Source organism: Aspergillus aculeatinus (genome assembly GCF_003184765.1).
Source record: "Aspergillus aculeatinus CBS 121060 unplaced genomic scaffold BO66scaffold_8, whole genome shotgun sequence".
NCBI classification, from domain to species: Eukaryota; Fungi; Ascomycota; class Eurotiomycetes; order Eurotiales; family Aspergillaceae; genus Aspergillus; species Aspergillus aculeatinus.
In genome coordinates this window covers 357,124-374,611 of record NW_020291477.1, presented here as the reverse complement: position 1 = coordinate 374,611, position 17,488 = coordinate 357,124, and the positions used below count along the sequence as shown (strand labels likewise).

Sequence of the window (17,488 nt, the reverse complement as noted above, 5' to 3'; positions counted from 1 at the left end):
AATGAAAATACTTCTAACGACGACAGTCCAGACTTCTTTCCAATCATATTTACAGTATATTTGATAGAAACTTTTGGATATGTTCTGTATTGAATGCCTTGTGTTTCCTTATCCGCCAGTACCCAGTACCTTGCATCCTGTAAGTCCGTCCCTAGTAAAAATCGCATCCAAATAGACCGATCCGTATAACCCCATAAGCGCATTCGAGACCTCCAGCATCTAGAGGCATGTAATGAAGGCAAAAAAAAAAAGAAGAAAGAAAACAAATGGAAAAATGGGAAGTAAAGGAAACCCAGATTGAGTGCAAGAGACTGCATTTCAAGCAGATGGTTGAGAGCTTGAGAAGAAAATCATTGACGAAAGAGAGACATCGGTGTCTACACCTGAGTATTTCGGAAAGCCAACCCACGAGCAGGCTTATATCACGCAAAATTGTAAAATTCAAGTTGCAAAAAGGGGAATCATGAGAGGTGAGAAGTCATCAAGGAAACACGGTCAAAGGCGGCCTCCATACTGTGGCAGAATTGAGCAAACCGAGTGTCACAGTCCTGAGGCTGGTTCTCGACCACCAGCTCAAAAGTAGCTGTCGGCTTCTCTGAAATACTCCCAAAGGAGATCGCGGGAGAATCCGAGGAAGAAGCACGGGGTGCATCCAGGAATAGGGCAAAAGCGGGATCGGACTCGTCAATCTTAACATTCGGGTTCTCGACGCCGACAGTGACGGGCCCCTTAGCGTCCACGGGCAGAGACTCAAGAACAGGAGCTTCACTCTTTGCACCAGAGATGTTGGGAAGGCAAGACTCCATGAAAGTGGAAGACTTTCCAGATAAAGACTCGGAGTCGATAATGGGCTCAGGGACCTCCAGTACGGCGAAGACCGAGGCATTGCCGAAGTTCATATCAATGCCCGAGTTCCAACCCGCATTGTTCATGCCCATAGCGGAAGCATCAAGTCCCTGGTTTGGAACCATGACCATGCCAACCTGAGAAGGCTGTTGCATAGGTGGTTGTGACATGGTGGGTGGTTGTTGCTGGGGTTGCGGTTGAGGGTGTGCTGATTGCTGTTGAGGCTGAGGCTGAGGCTGCGGCTGATGTTGGTGTTGAGGAAGTTGCTGTGGTTGCGCTTGGTTGGACATCGGGACACCGCCGACGCTGAGTTCGTCCAGAACCTGGCCGAAATGAGGCGAAGACAGGAGCGTGCGAACGAGGTCAGTCAGACGACCGTTCTCCTCAAATAGGGCACGGTTTTGAAGACGAAGCTCATGAGCTTCATTGGTTTTGGCGGCCACTTCACTTTCGAGTTGACCAATATATTCTGCGAATTCGATCAGCTACAAACCTTCTATTTTTTTCTTCAAAAAAAAAAAGAAGTCATTGGTACATACCCTTTCTGCGAGAACGGAAGGCACGAGCGGAAACCTTATTGCGGAGCTGGCGACGTTCCTTGCTGCTAAGCTTTTTGCCCTCTTCACTGGCCAGGAGGCGCTCATCTTCATCCATATCCTGCTCGTCCTTTTTGGCCTTGGCCATCTGAGGCAGAGATGAAGAAGGAGACGGCGAATCATCGGGGGAGCCCATGGCATTCTGGCGCATCTGCTGCAAAAGCCGCGAGATCCGCTCCTCTACCAGTGGGTTGGGTGGACGAGGAGTCTGGCTGTGAGGAGCTCCATGCTGATGCATATGCTCATCCATTCGACGCTGTTGCTGCTGGAATTGCTGCTGACGGAGGAATTCATGATGTCTCTGTTGTTGCGCCGCCTTGGCCATGGCAGCTTGCTGCTGGTGCATACCAGGATACATGCGACCCACTTGAGTGGAGGGACCAGCGGGAACAACCTCATGACCGCTCAAGGCGGTTGGATCCACGAACTGATTTCTGTTGCTAGGGTTCGGCGAAAGGAAGTAGGCCGAGGCGGTTCCCATATTGTCAGACTCCAGGTCCATTTCGGAAGGGTTCCGTGTCGGGGGACTGTTGAAATCCATCGGAGCATCTTCGCGCTTGATCTGACCACCAGCGAACATATCACCATTGATCGGATAGTTGGGGCTTGCACCACCGAATCCCATTCCATTCATGTGGTTGAATGTCATGGCATGAGCTAAAGCGCCCGGGGGCAGACCGGTTTGTTGCTTATGTTCGTCATACTGGTGACTCGGGGCCTGAAACGCGACTGGCGTTGGGTTTGTCGAAGCGAAACCAGCACTTCGTACATCGCCTGCGTTGAATTCAGTACTGGGCAGAGTGGGTTGGGTGATGAGTGCGGTCTTTGATCGAGCAGTTTCCGCGGTAGTGTAAGCAAGTTGGTCTAGATTCAGGAACGATTCAATGTCTTGTTCGTAAGTTGAAGGCGCAACAGCCGGGTGTTCCGCCAAGGTAGCCATGATGACGAAAGTGTGGTTGGTAAGGAGGAAGCGTGACTGTAGTCAAGAAGACTCGTTGATAGCGATGGGATTGGTGTCTCAGTCAGTGTCAGTGTCGAATTCAAACGAAAGTCACGAGGGTCGGATAAGGATAGGGATAACGAGAGACGATGAGGAGTAGTCGAGTCGAAGCGATAGTCGGAAAGGGCTCGCAGTCGAGAGATGGGAGAATGTGGTGTGGTTGGGAGGGGAGATGTGAGGAAGCAAATGGGGGTATTGTACAAGAGTAAAAGCAGACTCAATGGGAAGAGGAAGAATGGAGGATCAGTATAGTAAGGTAGGTAGGGGGGGGATGTTGTGTGAAGGAGGAAGGCGGTGGTGGTGGAGAGATGGGGAGAGGGAATTAATGAGGGATACAAGCAGTAGTAGAGGTTGGCCCGTCTATGGGGATGGATGGAGCTGGCGACGAAGAGGGAACGGCGCCAGGAGACTCAATTGAGAAGGACCAGGAATAGAAATCAGGTGTAAAAGGCTTGCGCGTCCTTTGATGACTCAGCGGCGCTGGTGCTCCGAGCCCCGCCCCAATTGAGATTTCCATTGGCTGGACAAAGTCAAGCCAGGGCTAATGAATCCACCCTTGGCGCTAGGCTCCACCGAGAACAATTTAGCTCGTTCCACCGTTACTCTGCTGGTGGTGCTGGTGGTGCTGGTGAGCCGTTCACCCCTAGGAAGGGCAGAAAACAACCTTCAATAATCATAATGAGGACGAAATAAGCTGATTGAGGTGAATAGAAAAAGGTACCGTATGCATAGTAAATAGGAGATCTCCTGATAAGATTGCATGTTTATTTTGTTTACTACGGTGCTTGTATGCTCGTTTTTTTCTCTTGCCTCTGGAATCAGTCTATCTGGCCTTTTGTCACATTGATTCAAGTCAAATGAGATCATGTCAACCATCGACTGAAAAATTGTCTGAAAGAAGGGAGAACTTAGACATACTCCTTCATTAAGAAGGAATGAGGGCCTTCCAGTGCGGGAGGTATGTGCGCCCCCATCAAGTTTTTGCAGGGCCGTCCATCTTTTCCTCCTCCCCTGAATGACTGTTCTCCCCCCCCCCCCCCCCCCCCCCTAACTCTCTCTCGCAACCTCGCGCAACTGACGGGCCACGGCTTGTCTCCTTCACATTAACTTCCACTCCCCTGTGCCACTACGCCGCATCCAGGCGATTTTTCCGATTGACTGAAACGGCGGCCGAGGTGTACGATCTCAATGCCAGACATGCGGTGGCACCAATAGGAGATCCTTCGGCAACATCGTTCACATTCTGATCCAGATGAATCCTGACTTATGACGTTAGTGGCTCGTTCGAACCAATGGCGATCATCCGTCGAGTACTCATGAAAAACTCCTTCAATCATCATACAGCTGTGGTGTACCGAGTAACTCTTTACTTAGTAAGAATCGCATTGGATAGATCGCGATTCCCAACACTTGCAAACCTATTCTGATGTTCGAATGCAGTGGGACGTCGTCAAGGCAAATCGACCACCATCGATGGGAGCACGGGGTGATGGGGACCAACTTCCGGTCTCGAACCACGCAGTTGAGGCCGATTCTGATTCCAACCAAGTATGCAACCTGTATATTGCGACAGCGCACCCACTCTCATATATCCTCTAGGTGAGGTTCATGGAGTGATCCAAAGAAGCTCATGAATCTCGACTCCCTCTTCAATTGTTCTAGTCCCTTACACGCCCTACACTGTAAGGTCATCCAGGGAAATGGATTGTGGGTGGATAAACAGCCCTGCTGGGCCTTACCTGACCTGACCAAGTGTCTTTTTCCCAGTTCCCACCGAGAAAAGCTTGGCGGGTGAACGCGGGCCTAGCGGCTTAGCCACTCTGCACCATTCAGAAAATCGGCCCTTGACGCCCGTTTCGGATTAGGGCTAATTCTTGCTCCGTTCGCCCTCACGTCTCGAATTCGCTCAACTTGTCGGGGCATGGGCGTCAATCTCGGCGCTATTACTTTTTACTGGCACCTCTCCCGTCGCTTCGGGCCCCACTGCTCGTCTAGCAGCAGTGCAGAAGCCAGAAAATCCCGCCTACCCCTTATTCTGGGGCCCGTTTCAGGCCTAGCAAGTCATACGGCCCTACTCCGTATGTTGTGTAGAGTTGTGACACCAGGCGCATCAGCACTGCAGTTGATTCACCTAGGTTATCAGATGGTATCCCATTCGAGCAGTCCTTCCCGAGCGTTTTGCAAGATCATATTGTTCAAGAGGCTTTTCGGCCGGCCGTATCAATAATCTAAAAGGTGCCAACCTGATACCACAGACCAATCTTGGACAAAAACTTCGTAAGACTAAGCTGACACAGTGGAATAAGTCTCATCCGTTAATCAAAAATCTATTTCCTGGTCGAGCCTCGAAACCGAAGAATACACAAACAATGTTGCAAACTCAGATCAAACATTGGCCTAGCCAAAATCTAGACCTCCATCCTTTCCGTGTTTAGACGACTTTCTAGAAGGGCGCACTAGAAGGGGGCTTGGATGAGACTATGAGTAGGCTTGAAGCTGGCTGGGGCCAAAAATTTCCCTTCATGGAATCGTGACCCTAGTCCATCCATCCCCTCCAGCCTCAAAACCGACCCTTAGCCGCAGCATCACGATAACCTTATTAGGAAATCGAGACGAATCCCCATCCCAAACAACATCACACCTGCCGCTTAGTCAGTACGGCCGTGAAGACAGAAACCACACACAACCACACAATAGACAATTCTAGCCTTAAACTTTACGTGCATGAGCTAGTTTTGTTTTGACACTATCCGAAACGATCTGCGGCCGAGACGCTCATTCCTGACGCTGTTCTCGCACGAGCAGAGAGACTCACGTGGCGGAGTCTTTCCTGAACGATGCTCAGTTGAGAGCGACAATGGACCAGGGCTTAGAATACTGGCATTTTCTGATGAAGATCTCGACCTATGCTGACGCCTCGTAACTGGTCTAGAGTGTTCTGCCAGCAGCATCCGTCCAGACACAGTCGCGGTCAGAGACTGTTTCTGGAACTCGGCCCTACAAGGCTAACTTGCACTTGCACGATGGACCCATCCTCATGGGTTCCTTTTGCCTATCTGGGCTTCTGATGGGCACACCTTTCGGCTATTGCTCGCCGGAGGATACTAGTACATGGTCTACTGTACGGCACATGGTCCCGGTCGTTTGCTTCAAGATACATTGGCCCAAGCGAGCAGAGATCACAAAATTAACTAGACTATCGGCAGATCATGCTGGTCAATGGAAACTTCCGTGCATATGCCCAAAAGATACAAGCTAGTCGACACATTTGACCGTTCGTAGAACGAGCTAAGCGTCGGACGTGGTTGTTTCTCGTGGCTGAGCAGAATACGACAAAGCTCCATACTAGCAGCGACTTGCCACCACCACACAACGGACACAAAGTTCATACTGCAATTCAAAGCCGCTCAGTTGCGAAAAGAAAAAGTCTGAGACGAGGAAGGAGAATGCTCCTCTTCCTAAAGATGATGAGAAAAGCGAGAGTGACTGAAAACGGCAAGGGCTCGGGTAACTGTAGGAGGAGTGATGTCTTCACGACGTATTGCAGATCTCCCCACCATTACCTCAGCAGAACTTTTTAAAGTAACTCAATTATTGCCATCGAAATCGAATAAGTTGACTTTGCCATGTTCATCTACCAATTGCATCTGACGCACAAATCAGAGCCAGGAATGCATGCAGATAATTCCCTCACCACACAGAAAAAGATCAATCACTCGCTCACATTAGTGGCGATAGTAGCATTCGTCCGCCCAACAAAAGTCAATAGCATACATCATATTGTTACATCGTCAATCGCATCTCAAAACATAGCATAATCATCATAATCACCGCCCATCAACTAGACACAGCATTTACTCATCAGGAGTCTCCTGGTCGTACTGGGATTTCGAACCGCCCTTCTGTCCCGCAGCACGGGCTTTGGGGTCGCCGGGCTTGAAGCTTCCGCTGGAGGCGTGGCCGCCCTGGGAGGCGATGTTGCGCTGAGATACTTTGTTAGAATTGTCGAGGCTCCCGGGTTTGACATGTAGAGATAGGATGGGGGATCAGGACATACCTGCTTCTCCGGATCCATACTCGCAAATCCGCCGGCGTGGCTCGACTGGCCGCCCTTGCGGGCGATGTTCTGAACCTCCTCGTGGGAGCGGTTGGAGAAGTTTCCGGGGTTGGTGTTGGAGGCCATGGTGTTGATTTGCGAAATGGTGTATAGTTGGCTCGTGTGGTAAAGTTATTTTGGTATGTTGGGATAGATTGGTTATTCCTTGGATTAATTTGAGGTTCTGGTCATGCTTGGGCTGGTCCTTATAAGTGTCCCGGGTAACGAGGATGAAGTCATGATGTTGTCCGTTTGACATCAGATTTTGAAACTCGTCGAAAAGAAAGACTTTGGGGCGTCGTGATGCAAGAATCATATCACTTATTGTTCTCGGATGGCTGATCGATCGATCTCATTCTTGTTGTTCGGTTGCCACGCGGGGAGATCGAGGCCCTCTATCCGTGGTCGCCGATGGGAGAGTTTAGGTACAGTACCTTGCTTCAATCATCATCATCACGTTGGATAATGTTATGCTTGGGCGTGCTCGATCGATTGAGAAATGATCGAATACGTCCAATGCAGTATGGAGTACAGGATAGACGGCTGATGCGGTAAGGCAGGTGTAGATTGCAGTATGTCATTGGAACATGTCATCATTGGTGGTGAGCGAGCTGCATGGAGGTACTCATTGTTCTCAGGCCGGGGTAGACGTAGGTTGACTTGAAGGGAGACAATAGACAATGCATGGCAGATTCGAGGCCTCTTGTGTTTGACTTGTTCAGCAAATCTCCAGGGCTTTCGGGAATGCTATAACTTCAACGACGAGATCAAAGAACCATCTTTCAAGATTCAAGAATCGAGGGGATTTAGTGTTGACCTGTGCATATCTCACTTGGACACACAGACTGTGGTATCTGCATTTAAGTCATTGGCGACATTTGATGCTCTTCAATATTCAGTCAGCTTGTCAACTACTGTCCTTACATGCACCAGTTAGTTCCATGGCTGGGTGCTCGATCATAGTAAAGACTCTCTTCGTCGCTGAAACCTACTTTATCTAAGCGAGTCAGCTTGGTATCAACGCTTCTTTGCATCTTCTGGTCTATCGCGTCGACTTCGGCTACCCGGTGGTCCATGAAAGACATGCCTTGGTTACTGTCTTGGTTCTTGGAAGGCAGCCATGATGGTACGCCAGTTGACGCAGACCAGCATATCGTCTTTAAGAGATCTTGACTCTTCCTTTTCAGAAGAAGGTCGGAAGAAGTGTCGGTCCTGTTTTCATACAACACTGGCCGAATACTCGCAACCATGTCCTGAAACTCAGTCTAGATGGGACAGCGCCCAAGTCTTCTCCTGAACCAACCTATGCACATCAACATGAATGGCAACGTCAAAGAGGACCGGAAAATGACTGCTGCAGAAAAGTACGGTCACTGTGTTCATCCTGTGTTCAGAGCAAAGCCTCGGCCGTCAAGGGGCGAAAGCCAATCCATGATAGTATGCAGCGGCTATTCCTCTTTCGGACCCCGACGGCACTTTCCATCGTCTTGAGAGAAACATCATCAGAGAATGATTAACATCCGGTTGACTCAAAGGACCAAGACAGTGGAGTTTAGTCTCCTTGAGAAACACTCTGAATCAATTTTTTAGTCAATGCCGAATGAGTTTTAGACTTGGCGACGGAATTCACATTGTTCATTGCTCGCTTGCATGAACTACGTGGACGATGTATATATACTGGCAGCATACCATGAGACAATCTCCAGAGACTGCGTTCACCACTCACAAGAGAATCAATGTTGCTTGACAAATTTCACTCTCTTATCTCTAACATACCCTTATCATTGTTGTCCTTACCTCGATAATTATCATGCATCCCACAATAATCGCAACTTGCAAGCAAACCCGCTTCCACGTCCTTGATCAAGCCTCAAAAGAGGTAGCTTTTCCTCACCCATGTCTATCTGCATCCAAGCGTTTGTATCTAATCCTAGCCTCATGAGTACGATAGGTGGATGTAGAAGGAATCACCATCGCGGTATCATCGCCACAAAACCATGCCGAATCCGCCGCCACAGACCTCAAATCGAAACGAAAGGCCAAGGCTGAAGCGAAGGAACTGATCTCTGATGCGCATCTGCGTCTCAAAGCAGGTGTGCACTATGGACTAGTAGGTCGTAACGGGACTGGAAAGTCAAGTGCGTTGTCTACCAATGTCCTCACGGGCCCGGGTCATCCGTGGCAAGACGGCCCATGAACGAATACTGATTTTATCTTCGATAGCACTACTGCGAGCTATCGCCGACAAGTTGGTACCTGGGATCCCACATGCTACGCGCATTGCTATCTTGCAGCAGACGGATGACGGCAGTGATGAGGAAGCTCAAGAGGATAGGAGCGACAAGAGACAGCATCTACCGGTCTTGGGGTATGTGCTGGCAGGCGATGAATATAAGAATGAGATCATGAAGAAGATGAATAGTGAGTCCCGCGAACCCTCGCATGTTGTATCCGCGCCGCAGTGTTCCTGACCTATACACCCTTCAAGTCTTGTCTAAGAGTTTCGAGTCCGACGATCCGCTACAGCCTGTGAAGGCTATTCGCACAGTACGCCATGATGACGTGGAGAAGCAGCTCTTCCTAGCACAGAAGATGGCCAGTCTGAGGAGTGGAGCGCGAGGGTTACAAGCACGGAAAGAATTGAGATCCGCTGAAGCGAGATTGGAGGCATCGCTGGAGTTGTAAGTTCCAGGATTCGTTCAGGATCTGAATCAAGAAGGATTTGAGCTAAAGACATTTCTTGCTCTAGGTTAAACCAGGCGAACGAATCTATCGATGCCGACACGATACAGAAAGACACGCAAGCAGCAATGGAGGTTCTGCAAGAGTTGCAGTCTAAGGTTGAGGCTGTGAGTTTCGATATCAGCTCAATGCTGACCATTACTGATCACTGAATGCTTTAGATGACGCTTGTCGATACTGAGCAGCAAGCTCGTCAGATCCTTCGTGGTTTAGGATTCCACGAAGAGATACTTTGCAAGCCTGTTTGCCAGTTTTCCGGCGGCTGGCGGATGCGATGCATGCTGGCTAGCGTGTTGATACAATCTCCCGATATCATGATCCTCGACGAACCGACCAACTATCTCGATCTCTTAGGAATCATTTGGCTGGAGAACTATCTCCAAGGGCTCCGTGAAAGTTCGCAGACAACAATTCTCATGGTCTCGCACGATAGAGATTTCGTGGATGCCGTCTGCGAGGAGATTATTATCCTCAGAGACCAGAAACTTACCTACTTCAGAGGAAACCTGTCTGCGTACGAGAAAGACGTCGAAGACCAGAAGCTACGCTGGGGCCGCATGAAGGAAGCACAGGAACGCCAAACCGCACACATGGAGGCCACCATTCGCGAGAACATCAAGGTAGGCAAGAAGACAGGTGACGAGAACAAATTACGTCAGGCCAAGTCACGACAGAAGAAGATTGACAATCGCATGGGCGTACAAGTCAGTGCCAACGGCGGCCGTTTCAAGCTGAATCGGGACCTGGTTGGTTTTCACCTGACCGCGCGGGCAGAGATCGAGGTGCCAGTGGACGAGAGAAAACCGTCCATTGCTCTACCCTCAGCAACCGAGCTACGATTCCCCGGTCCTTTGGTCTCTATGGAAGGGATTGGGTTCCGATACAACAAGCAGCAGGCCTCTGTGCTTGATGGTATCGAATTGGTGATACACATGGGAGATCGCGTGGGCATCATGGGTCTCAACGGATGCGGAAAGTCGACGCTGATACGTCTCTTGACTGGCAGCGCAGCACCGACGCATGGCAAAATATTGAGACATCCGAGACTGAAGCACGGGTACTATGCACAGCATTCGATCGAAGAGCTTCAGGAACAAGGCCGGTCGAAGCTTGATATGACGGCTTTAACGCTGATGGCATCAGAGGTCAATGGCGCACTCAATGAAGGCGAACTCAGAGGTCTTTTGTCATCATTAGGTCTCCAGGGTAGAGTTGTGTCTGATGTACCCGTCTGTCGACTTTCAGGAGGCCAACTAGTAAGTGACATATCCAAACCCCAACCTTCTGCCATAGTTGATTAAACAACTCTAACCGATTAGGTTCGACTAGCTTTGGCGAGGGTCATTTGGACCCGTCCACAGCTGTTAATACTGGATGAAGTTACAACCCATTTGGATTTCGATACCGTGACGGCTCTTTCTGCTGCACTTTCTAGTTTCGATGGGGCTATCTTGCTTGTGTCCCATGACCGATATATGGTACGTTCCGTGATTGAAGGCAAGCGAGCTCTGGAAGAGGGCAGAGACGAGGAATCTGAGGAGGACAAGGCATCGAATACATTCTCCAGCCAACGACGTGTCGTACATGTACTGAAATCAGGAAAGCTCCGAGAGCAAGAAGAAGGTGTGTGGCAGTACGAACGAAGCTTGGCGAAGGCAGTTCAAAAAATGCTGCCAAGAATGAGCTAGGGGGCTGCTCTGTAGTTTCATGTGCTAAGAGGTCAGATAATCACATTGATACGAGTATTCTGCTTAGTAGATCCGACGTTATTATTGTCAAATGGTCGATGTCAAGAAAAGATATACTGATAGCACGTGACCCACCGGTTAGCGGCAAACCCCGAAAACCCGCGGAGATGGCGGCGAATCCCAGCGCCCGCGATGATAAGACATTCCCCCTCAGCCATTCATTTAACAAACACCTCTCGAGTCCCTGCTTTCTTCACCTGCATGCACCCGCACCTGTATAGCGCTTCGCAGGTACAGCAAGATGCCAGGATCTGATACCCGCTGAAACGAGATCCGTGTCGAGGATGAATGAACTCTTGTTGCGCAGGCGGGGAGTGGCGCCCCTTCTCTCACTTCCCCGCAGATGTCAGCCCCGAACGAGCACGCTTATTCGGCCACACTTTCGAAGGCACAATACAACCTCGAACCCCGTCTCGGTTGATCGACCCAACGCATCAGACTCACTCACGACAACGTTGCCCACTACTGAAATATCCCCGTCCTCGAAAGCCTCCGCATCGCGATGGTCGGCTCTTAAGTCCGCGAAACCCTTCTCGGAGTTCCTCACTGATAGCTTCAACCGCCAACATGATTATCTCAGAATAAGCGTGACCGAGCGCTGCAATCTTCGATGTCTCTACTGCATGCCCGAAGAAGGTATAGAGCTGTCACCACCGAGCCGCCTCCTCACCACCCCCGAAATCGTCTATCTATCGTCGCTGTTTGTCGCGCAAGGTGTCACAAAGATCCGCTTGACTGGCGGTGAGCCCACCGTCCGGAAGGATATCGTACCATTAATGCAGTCCATCGGCGAGCTGCGGCGCAACGGTCTCCGTGAGATATGCTTAACGACGAATGGAATTTCCCTGCACCGCAAACTGGACGCCATGGCCGAGGCAGGACTTACTGGAGTTAACCTCAGTCTTGATACCTTGGACCCCTTTCAGTTCCAGATCATGACGAGGAGGAAGGGCTTCGATGCCGTGATGAAGAGCATCGACCGCATTCTCGAGATGAACAAGATGGGGGCGGGAATCAAGTTGAAAATCAACTGTGTTGTGATGCGCGGGCTCAACGACCGGGAGATCATCCCGTTCATTGAAATGGGGCGTGAAAATCCCATTGAAGTGCGCTTCATCGAGTACATGCCGTTTGACGGCAACAAATGGAGCCAGGGCAAGATGGTCTCCTACCAGGAGATGCTGGCTATCATTCGGGAGAAGTACCCCGCGTTGGAGAAGGTTGCAGATCATAAGAATGACACCAGCAAAACGTATCAAGTACCAGGCTTTCAGGGTCGTATTGGGTTCATTACCAGCATGACACACAACTTCTGCGGAACCTGTAATCGTTTGCGCATTACCTGTGACGGGAACCTCAAGGTCTGCTTGTTTGGCAATGCAGAGGTGTCGCTCCGCGATATCATCAGGAAAGAGAACAATGGCGAGCCTATTGATGAAGACACCATGAAGAATCTGCGACTCTTGGAATCTGCGGCCAACGCGACTGAAGTCCCACAGCGAGAACAAGAATTGCTCGATGTCATTGGCATGGCGGTAAAACGCAAGAAAGCGAAACATGCTGGCATGGGCGAGTTGAAGAACATGAAGAACCGCCCTATGATCCTCATCGGTGGGTAGGCGCGGCCTCCTTTTCTTTTGGATATTTGCATTTGGGCGAATGACTTTCATGAATTATGATCAATGCATGTAGAAGGTGTCTCAGTCTGTTTCGTGAATCAGGCGGTTCATAGTTGTGATTTGGTTTTGGAAACTACATGATGATTGAGATCTTGGGATGCGTGCTGATGGATGGGTTATAGATAATGAAACTACGGGCAATCCGATTACTGCCACTTCTTCGTACAATCAACGAACCAGGTTGGCATCACCTGCATGGGGAAGGATTCCTGTACACCTACTCTCCTCTGGTCCACAGGTTGCCGCGCAAGTTCGACATTACTCTCGTGCCCGTAATGACAAGCAGTCTGTTGCAGACTCCCAACGGACAAACCCAGATATGGAAAGAGAAGACTCCAAGATCTCCCTTTCCACAGCCTCTGATCCAGACTTGCCTCATCTTAACAGCTCGCAGCACGTGCACATGACCAAGATTGCAGAGAAGCCGGTAACGAAACGTCAAGCCACCGCTACTTGTGTGGTGCAATTCTCCAACCCGCGGCCGTGGGAAATCCTACGAGAGGGCCGTGGTACAAAGAAGGGAGACGTCTTCAGTGTCGCCCGGATCGCCGGCATTATGGCTGCCAAGAAAACCCCGGATCTGGTCCCCCTCTGTCACCCAGGGATTGGCATCACTGGCGTCGAGGTGGACGTGAAGCTACTGGACCCTGATGCTGCGGCAGCGCGTGCATCGGACGGCTCAATGGGTCATGGGGCAATGCACGTCACGGCTACCGTGAGCTGCCTGGGACGAACGGGGGTCGAGATGGAAGCGATGACTGCTACGATGGGAGCTGCCCTGACAGTGTACGATATGCTAAAAGCGGTGGATAAGGGCATGGTGATCGGTGGCGTAAAGTTATTGGAGAAGAAGGGGGGTAAAAGTGGGCATTGGGTTCGCCACGAAGTGGTCCAAGACACTGGAGAAACTGAATGAGGCCAATTGATTGATTTATATGGGTGGTTATGTGTGTGATCCATTAGTTGGAAGACAATACTCGAGCAATTGAGTAATTGAGCCAGTCGAAAAGCATCGAATTTTCCATCGTGCCGAGGGTTGGAGTGACGTGTATTGGCCGTTTTATTCTGATCGATCGCCAGCCTTACGAGTGGCCCAACGGTTGGTGAAGAAGCCAAGTCCGCCTTTAGTTTTAGATTCTCGGCCCGCCTACGCCCGCCGCCTTTCCACACCAAACTTTTTGCCCTTTTCTCTCTCGCTCGCTCTGTTCCTTTTCCCCTCTCGACTTTTCCGGTTCCCAATTCATAACTCTTCTTTCAACAACCAACTCATTCTTGTCTACCGTGAAGGTCTTTAAAAATGGAATAACATACGCTTTGCCCCCGATTATTGACCCAAACTTTGCTTATCTAAGAAGTTTTTCGCAAAGATCTACGCTATTCAAACACTACACTTGCAAATTGACTGTCTGTCTAATCTTGTCGATAACGGACCTGCCGATTATTCTTGAGTACTAGCATTTCCGGATCCCTGCTAGCCGTGCCGCTCCTATACCACTACTACTACCACTACTACTATCACAACTACTATACAACAACCGCCACAATTCCGCCCACAATTCTTACCACCACCATTCCGCGCCTATTCAACCACTTTTTCTCTACTTTCCAAGTCATCTCTCCGTTGGTGACTTCTTTCAACTGCTTTACAGCGCATCACACAAGGATACAAACAATGAAATTTCGGATAAAATTACGGTTGATACAGATTTTGCAAAGTCCTTGTGGGTAGCGGTGTGCGCTTCCCCTCCCCCCTCCAATCACCAAACAAGAGACATTCAACAACCAAAGCTCGATTGGTTTTCATTACGATATACGGAGCCGGTAGCTCGAGGCCCAGGGCTCCCGCTTCGTTGCCAGCGAGGCCTAATTCATCCCTCTATAAATTGCGATATACTCGGATAATCTGATCCATTAAGATGACAAGTAAGTTCCGACCTTGCATAGGATTGGGACCATATTTCTCCTCCCCATGTTTTGTCTCACTTTCCCTTGCATCTGGAATGATGGAAGCAGGATTTGGAGGCTAGAACAGCCCTAGAACATGACGCCCTGAGGATCAGCAGCGTTGACTTGACATACAATCGCTAACTTGCCATCACCACAGACTGGGACTCGCGACGGTTCCTCGGACGGAGCATTATGGCGGTGCTTCCGCCCTTCAACTTCCTCACGCTTCATTATGCCTACTTCATTGCGACGCCCTTGATCTGCAGTGCTATCTTCTGGGGTTCTGCCACCCCTGCGCGCAGTATTGCCTATGTCGACGCTTTATTCATGTGCGTCAGTGCCATGACTGGCGCTGGGCTGAATACTGTACGTCCTCAGCATTTCTCGAGTCCAGTCCTGTCAAGAATATTCTCTGACTTTTGACCAGGTGGATTTGTCCAAGTTGAATTCGTTCCAGCAATCCATCCTCTTCGCGCTGCTCCTGCTAGGACATGGAATTATGATCTCCATCACGGTGCTCTTCGTTCGAAGAAATGCCTTCCAGTCCAAGTTCAAACACATCGTGGACGAGCGTAAAAGAAGAAGCGCTTCGTCAACCGCGAATTCGAGCCAAATCGCTCGACTGGAGCCCATCAATGAGAATGTGATCGAAGAGCATGAGCAGTCACTTAAGTCAGGTGAATTTGTTCTTGACGAATCCAAGGTTACGGTAGCAGCCCGTGTCACAGCTGCAGAAGCGCATGCGTCGTCCTCAGACGAGGACCAGATCCATTGGATTGATGATGACCAGGTCACTCTTGGTCATTTGAAAAACCGACATCAGCACCACCATCGCGTCTTTCCCATGGTAGGGGTCGGGGCTCGTATGGATCTGAACAATCACCCTAGGGATGTCGCTCCGCCGTCGCCACAGCGAGAGGAGGAAGAAGACAATATGCCTGCGCTGAAGGGCATTTTGAAGGGAACGCAGAAGTATTTCGCGTCCAAGGGCCTCATTTCACGCAATTCTCAATTTCACGGGCTTACCCCCGAGGAGCGAGAGAAACTAGGAGGCGTTGAGTACAGAGCCGTGTCCTTTCTACTGGTCATTGTGACTCTGTACTGGGTCGTGTTCGTCATCTGTGGAATAGGTGGGATGGGCACTTGGGTCGCTGTCAATCACCCAGAAAAAGCCCGAGAGAACGGGCTGTCGCCTTTTTGGACAGGCGCCTTCTTCGCGGTATCCGCTTTTGTCAACAGCGGCATGTCGCTATTGGATGCCAACATGGTTGCATTCCAAAGAAGGTATTTCTACTGATCGTGACGTTGTAGCTCGAAAGTCAGCTGACTCCATCAGTGCTTACCCATTGCTCACCATGAGCTTCCTTATTTTGGCCGGAAACACTCTTTATCCGTGTTTCCTGCGTTTCATTATCTGGGTCATGAAATGCGTGCTGCCAAACTCCCCATCGTGGGCCACGTGGAGAGTCACTCTGGACTTCATCCTTGATCATCCTCGAAGAGTATGTGCAACTTACAATCATCTATGTATACTAGGCTAACCTCGTCGAGGTGTATACCAACCTCTTTCCGAGACGCCATACATGGTTCCTCCTGGCCACTATCATCATTTTCAACGCTATAGACTGGGCGGCCTTTGAGGTTCTCGCCATTGGCAACCAAGAGATTGAGAGCTTACCCGCAGGCTATCGGGTTCTCGATGGTCTATTCCAGGCTTCTGGTAAGTTGCACAAAACCGTCTGTTCATTGAGCCTAGACTAAGCGATTTTGTCTGCAGCTGTTCGTGCGGGAGGTTTTTATGTTGTGACTATAGCCGATCTCCGTCAGGGGTTGCTTGTTCTATATGGTAGGCACTTTTCTGAACTTTACATTGTTGACAAATGCTAACATCTCTTAGTTCTTATGATGGTTCGTTCTTCAAAAAAGCTCTTAGCTGTGCCATAGACTAACCGTTATCTATAGTATGTATCAGCATACCCTGTGCTGCTCACTATGAGGTTTGTCCAGCCGTCCCCCACAAAACCTGGGTCAATCCATTCTAACAACCGTCTAGAACTACAAATGTCTACGAAGAACGGTCCCTGGGCATCTACGCCCACGAACCAACGGACGGCGAGGAAGAGTCGCGCCCGCCGCCCAACCTCGTGATCCAACTGATCCGACACCGCATGCTCGGCCGCCGGGACGGATCCAGCCCCGAAGCCTCGCGGAGCTACTTTGTCCACCAGCAGCTGCGCTCCCAGCTGAGCCACGATCTCTGGTGGATCGCGCTGGCCGTCTTCCTGATCAGCGTCGCGGAATCCGACCACTTCTCGAGGCAGCCCGTCGCCTTCTCGACCTTCAACATCATCTTCGAGACCGTCTCCGCCTACGGCTGCGTGGGTGTCAGCGTCGGCTACCCGGGCTCGAACGCCTCCTTCTGCGGCGCCTGGCATCCCATCAGCAAGCTGATCCTGGCGGCGGTGACCCTGCGCGGTCGCCACCGGGGCCTCCCCGTCGCCATCGATCGCGCCGTCATGCTCCCCAACGAGTCGCTGGAGTGGGCGGAGGAAGAGGATGCGACCATGCGGCGGGAACAGTCCCGTGCGTGGGGGGCGGAGAAGATGCCCATTGGGTCGGTTTAGATCGTGGGCACCGGAAAGTAAATTGTCGGAGATGAGTGGGATTGTCCCGTGTGAGGGCGTGATTTGCTTGGGATTTGTGATTTGATCTTCATGTTTTGGCTACTGCTCTGCTTCTCAGATTGTGTGCCTTTGTGTGTTTCTCCTGATTTTTCCGACTATATCGATAGTCCTAAAAGTTCAATGTTATTTACGTTCCGAGTTACTCATTGG

The 17,488-nt window shown here is 50.4% G+C and overlaps 6 protein-coding genes across 6 annotated transcripts; 4 read left to right on the top strand and 2 right to left on the bottom strand.

Moving 5' to 3' along the window:
- Positions 1-97: 97 nt before the first annotated feature.
- BO66DRAFT_389312 (bZIP transcription factor) lies at positions 98-2,807 on the bottom strand. The gene is made up of 2 exons (XM_025646770.1): positions 1,386-2,807; positions 98-1,315 (listed from the first exon to the last, which is right to left on the bottom strand). Exons 1-2 carry the CDS (start codon positions 2,380-2,382, stop codon positions 462-464), a joined length of 1,851 nt encoding a protein of 616 aa, XP_025507006.1. The 5' UTR covers positions 2,383-2,807; the 3' UTR covers positions 98-461.
- Positions 2,808-6,296: 3,489 nt separating this feature from the next.
- On the bottom strand, positions 6,297-6,625 carry BO66DRAFT_316024 (general stress protein; the record flags this gene model as incomplete). Its single annotated transcript, XM_025643486.1, has 2 exons — positions 6,297-6,425; positions 6,500-6,625. 2 exons carry the CDS (start codon positions 6,623-6,625, stop codon positions 6,297-6,299), a joined length of 255 nt encoding a protein of 84 aa, XP_025507005.1.
- A 1,441-nt stretch (positions 6,626-8,066) lies between these two features.
- Positions 8,067-11,023, top strand: BO66DRAFT_367795 (ABC-F family ATP-binding cassette domain-containing protein). Its single transcript, XM_025645306.1, has 7 exons — positions 8,067-8,417; positions 8,490-8,676; positions 8,762-8,959; positions 9,027-9,219; positions 9,288-9,387; positions 9,442-10,536; positions 10,600-11,023. The coding sequence occupies exons 1-7, from the start codon at positions 8,349-8,351 to the stop codon at positions 10,966-10,968; spliced, it is 2,211 nt and encodes a 736-aa protein (XP_025507004.1). The 5' UTR covers positions 8,067-8,348; the 3' UTR covers positions 10,969-11,023.
- A 191-nt stretch (positions 11,024-11,214) lies between these two features.
- BO66DRAFT_389306 (molybdopterin cofactor biosynthetic protein) lies at positions 11,215-12,859 on the top strand. The gene has a single exon (XM_025646769.1). It carries the CDS (start codon positions 11,652-11,654, stop codon positions 12,645-12,647), a length of 996 nt encoding a protein of 331 aa, XP_025507003.1. The 5' UTR covers positions 11,215-11,651; the 3' UTR covers positions 12,648-12,859.
- Positions 12,860-13,026: 167 nt separating this feature from the next.
- On the top strand, positions 13,027-13,623 carry BO66DRAFT_367789 (cyclic pyranopterin monophosphate synthase; the record flags this gene model as incomplete). The annotated part of the gene is made up of 1 exon (XM_025645305.1): positions 13,027-13,623. One exon carries the CDS (start codon positions 13,027-13,029, stop codon positions 13,621-13,623), a length of 597 nt encoding a protein of 198 aa, XP_025507002.1.
- Positions 13,624-14,393: 770 nt separating this feature from the next.
- BO66DRAFT_236853 (putative potassium transporter) lies at positions 14,394-17,477 on the top strand. The gene is made up of 9 exons (XM_025642808.1): positions 14,394-14,630; positions 14,812-15,020; positions 15,082-15,938; positions 15,991-16,156; positions 16,206-16,374; positions 16,432-16,500; positions 16,552-16,562; positions 16,617-16,651; positions 16,708-17,477. The coding sequence occupies exons 1-9, from the start codon at positions 14,624-14,626 to the stop codon at positions 17,276-17,278; spliced, it is 2,094 nt and encodes a 697-aa protein (XP_025507001.1). The 5' UTR covers positions 14,394-14,623; the 3' UTR covers positions 17,279-17,477.
- Positions 17,478-17,488: the final 11 nt, after the last annotated feature.

Excerpts from the sequence above, each read along its gene's own strand:
- BO66DRAFT_389312 (XM_025646770.1), bottom strand. The coding sequence starts at position 2,382 with ATGGCTACCTTGGCGGAACACCCGGCTGTTGCGCCTTCAACTTACGAA. Across the intron at positions 1,316-1,385 it reads CTTCCGTTCTCGCAGAAAGG|AATATATTGGTCAACTCGAA; the intron begins GTATGTACCAAT and ends TCGAATTCGCAG.
- BO66DRAFT_367795 (XM_025645306.1), top strand. The coding sequence starts at position 8,349 with ATGCATCCCACAATAATCGCAACTTGCAAGCAAACCCGCTTCCACGTC. Across the intron at positions 8,677-8,761 it reads TAACGGGACTGGAAAGTCAA|CACTACTGCGAGCTATCGCC; the intron begins GTGCGTTGTCTA and ends TATCTTCGATAG. Across the intron at positions 9,388-9,441 it reads TGCAGTCTAAGGTTGAGGCT|ATGACGCTTGTCGATACTGA; the intron begins GTGAGTTTCGAT and ends TGAATGCTTTAG.
- BO66DRAFT_389306 (XM_025646769.1), top strand. The coding sequence starts at position 11,652 with ATGCCCGAAGAAGGTATAGAGCTGTCACCACCGAGCCGCCTCCTCACC.
- BO66DRAFT_236853 (XM_025642808.1), top strand. Across the intron at positions 15,939-15,990 it reads ATGGTTGCATTCCAAAGAAG|TGCTTACCCATTGCTCACCA; the intron begins GTATTTCTACTG and ends TGACTCCATCAG. Across the intron at positions 16,375-16,431 it reads TGGTCTATTCCAGGCTTCTG|CTGTTCGTGCGGGAGGTTTT; the intron begins GTAAGTTGCACA and ends TTTTGTCTGCAG.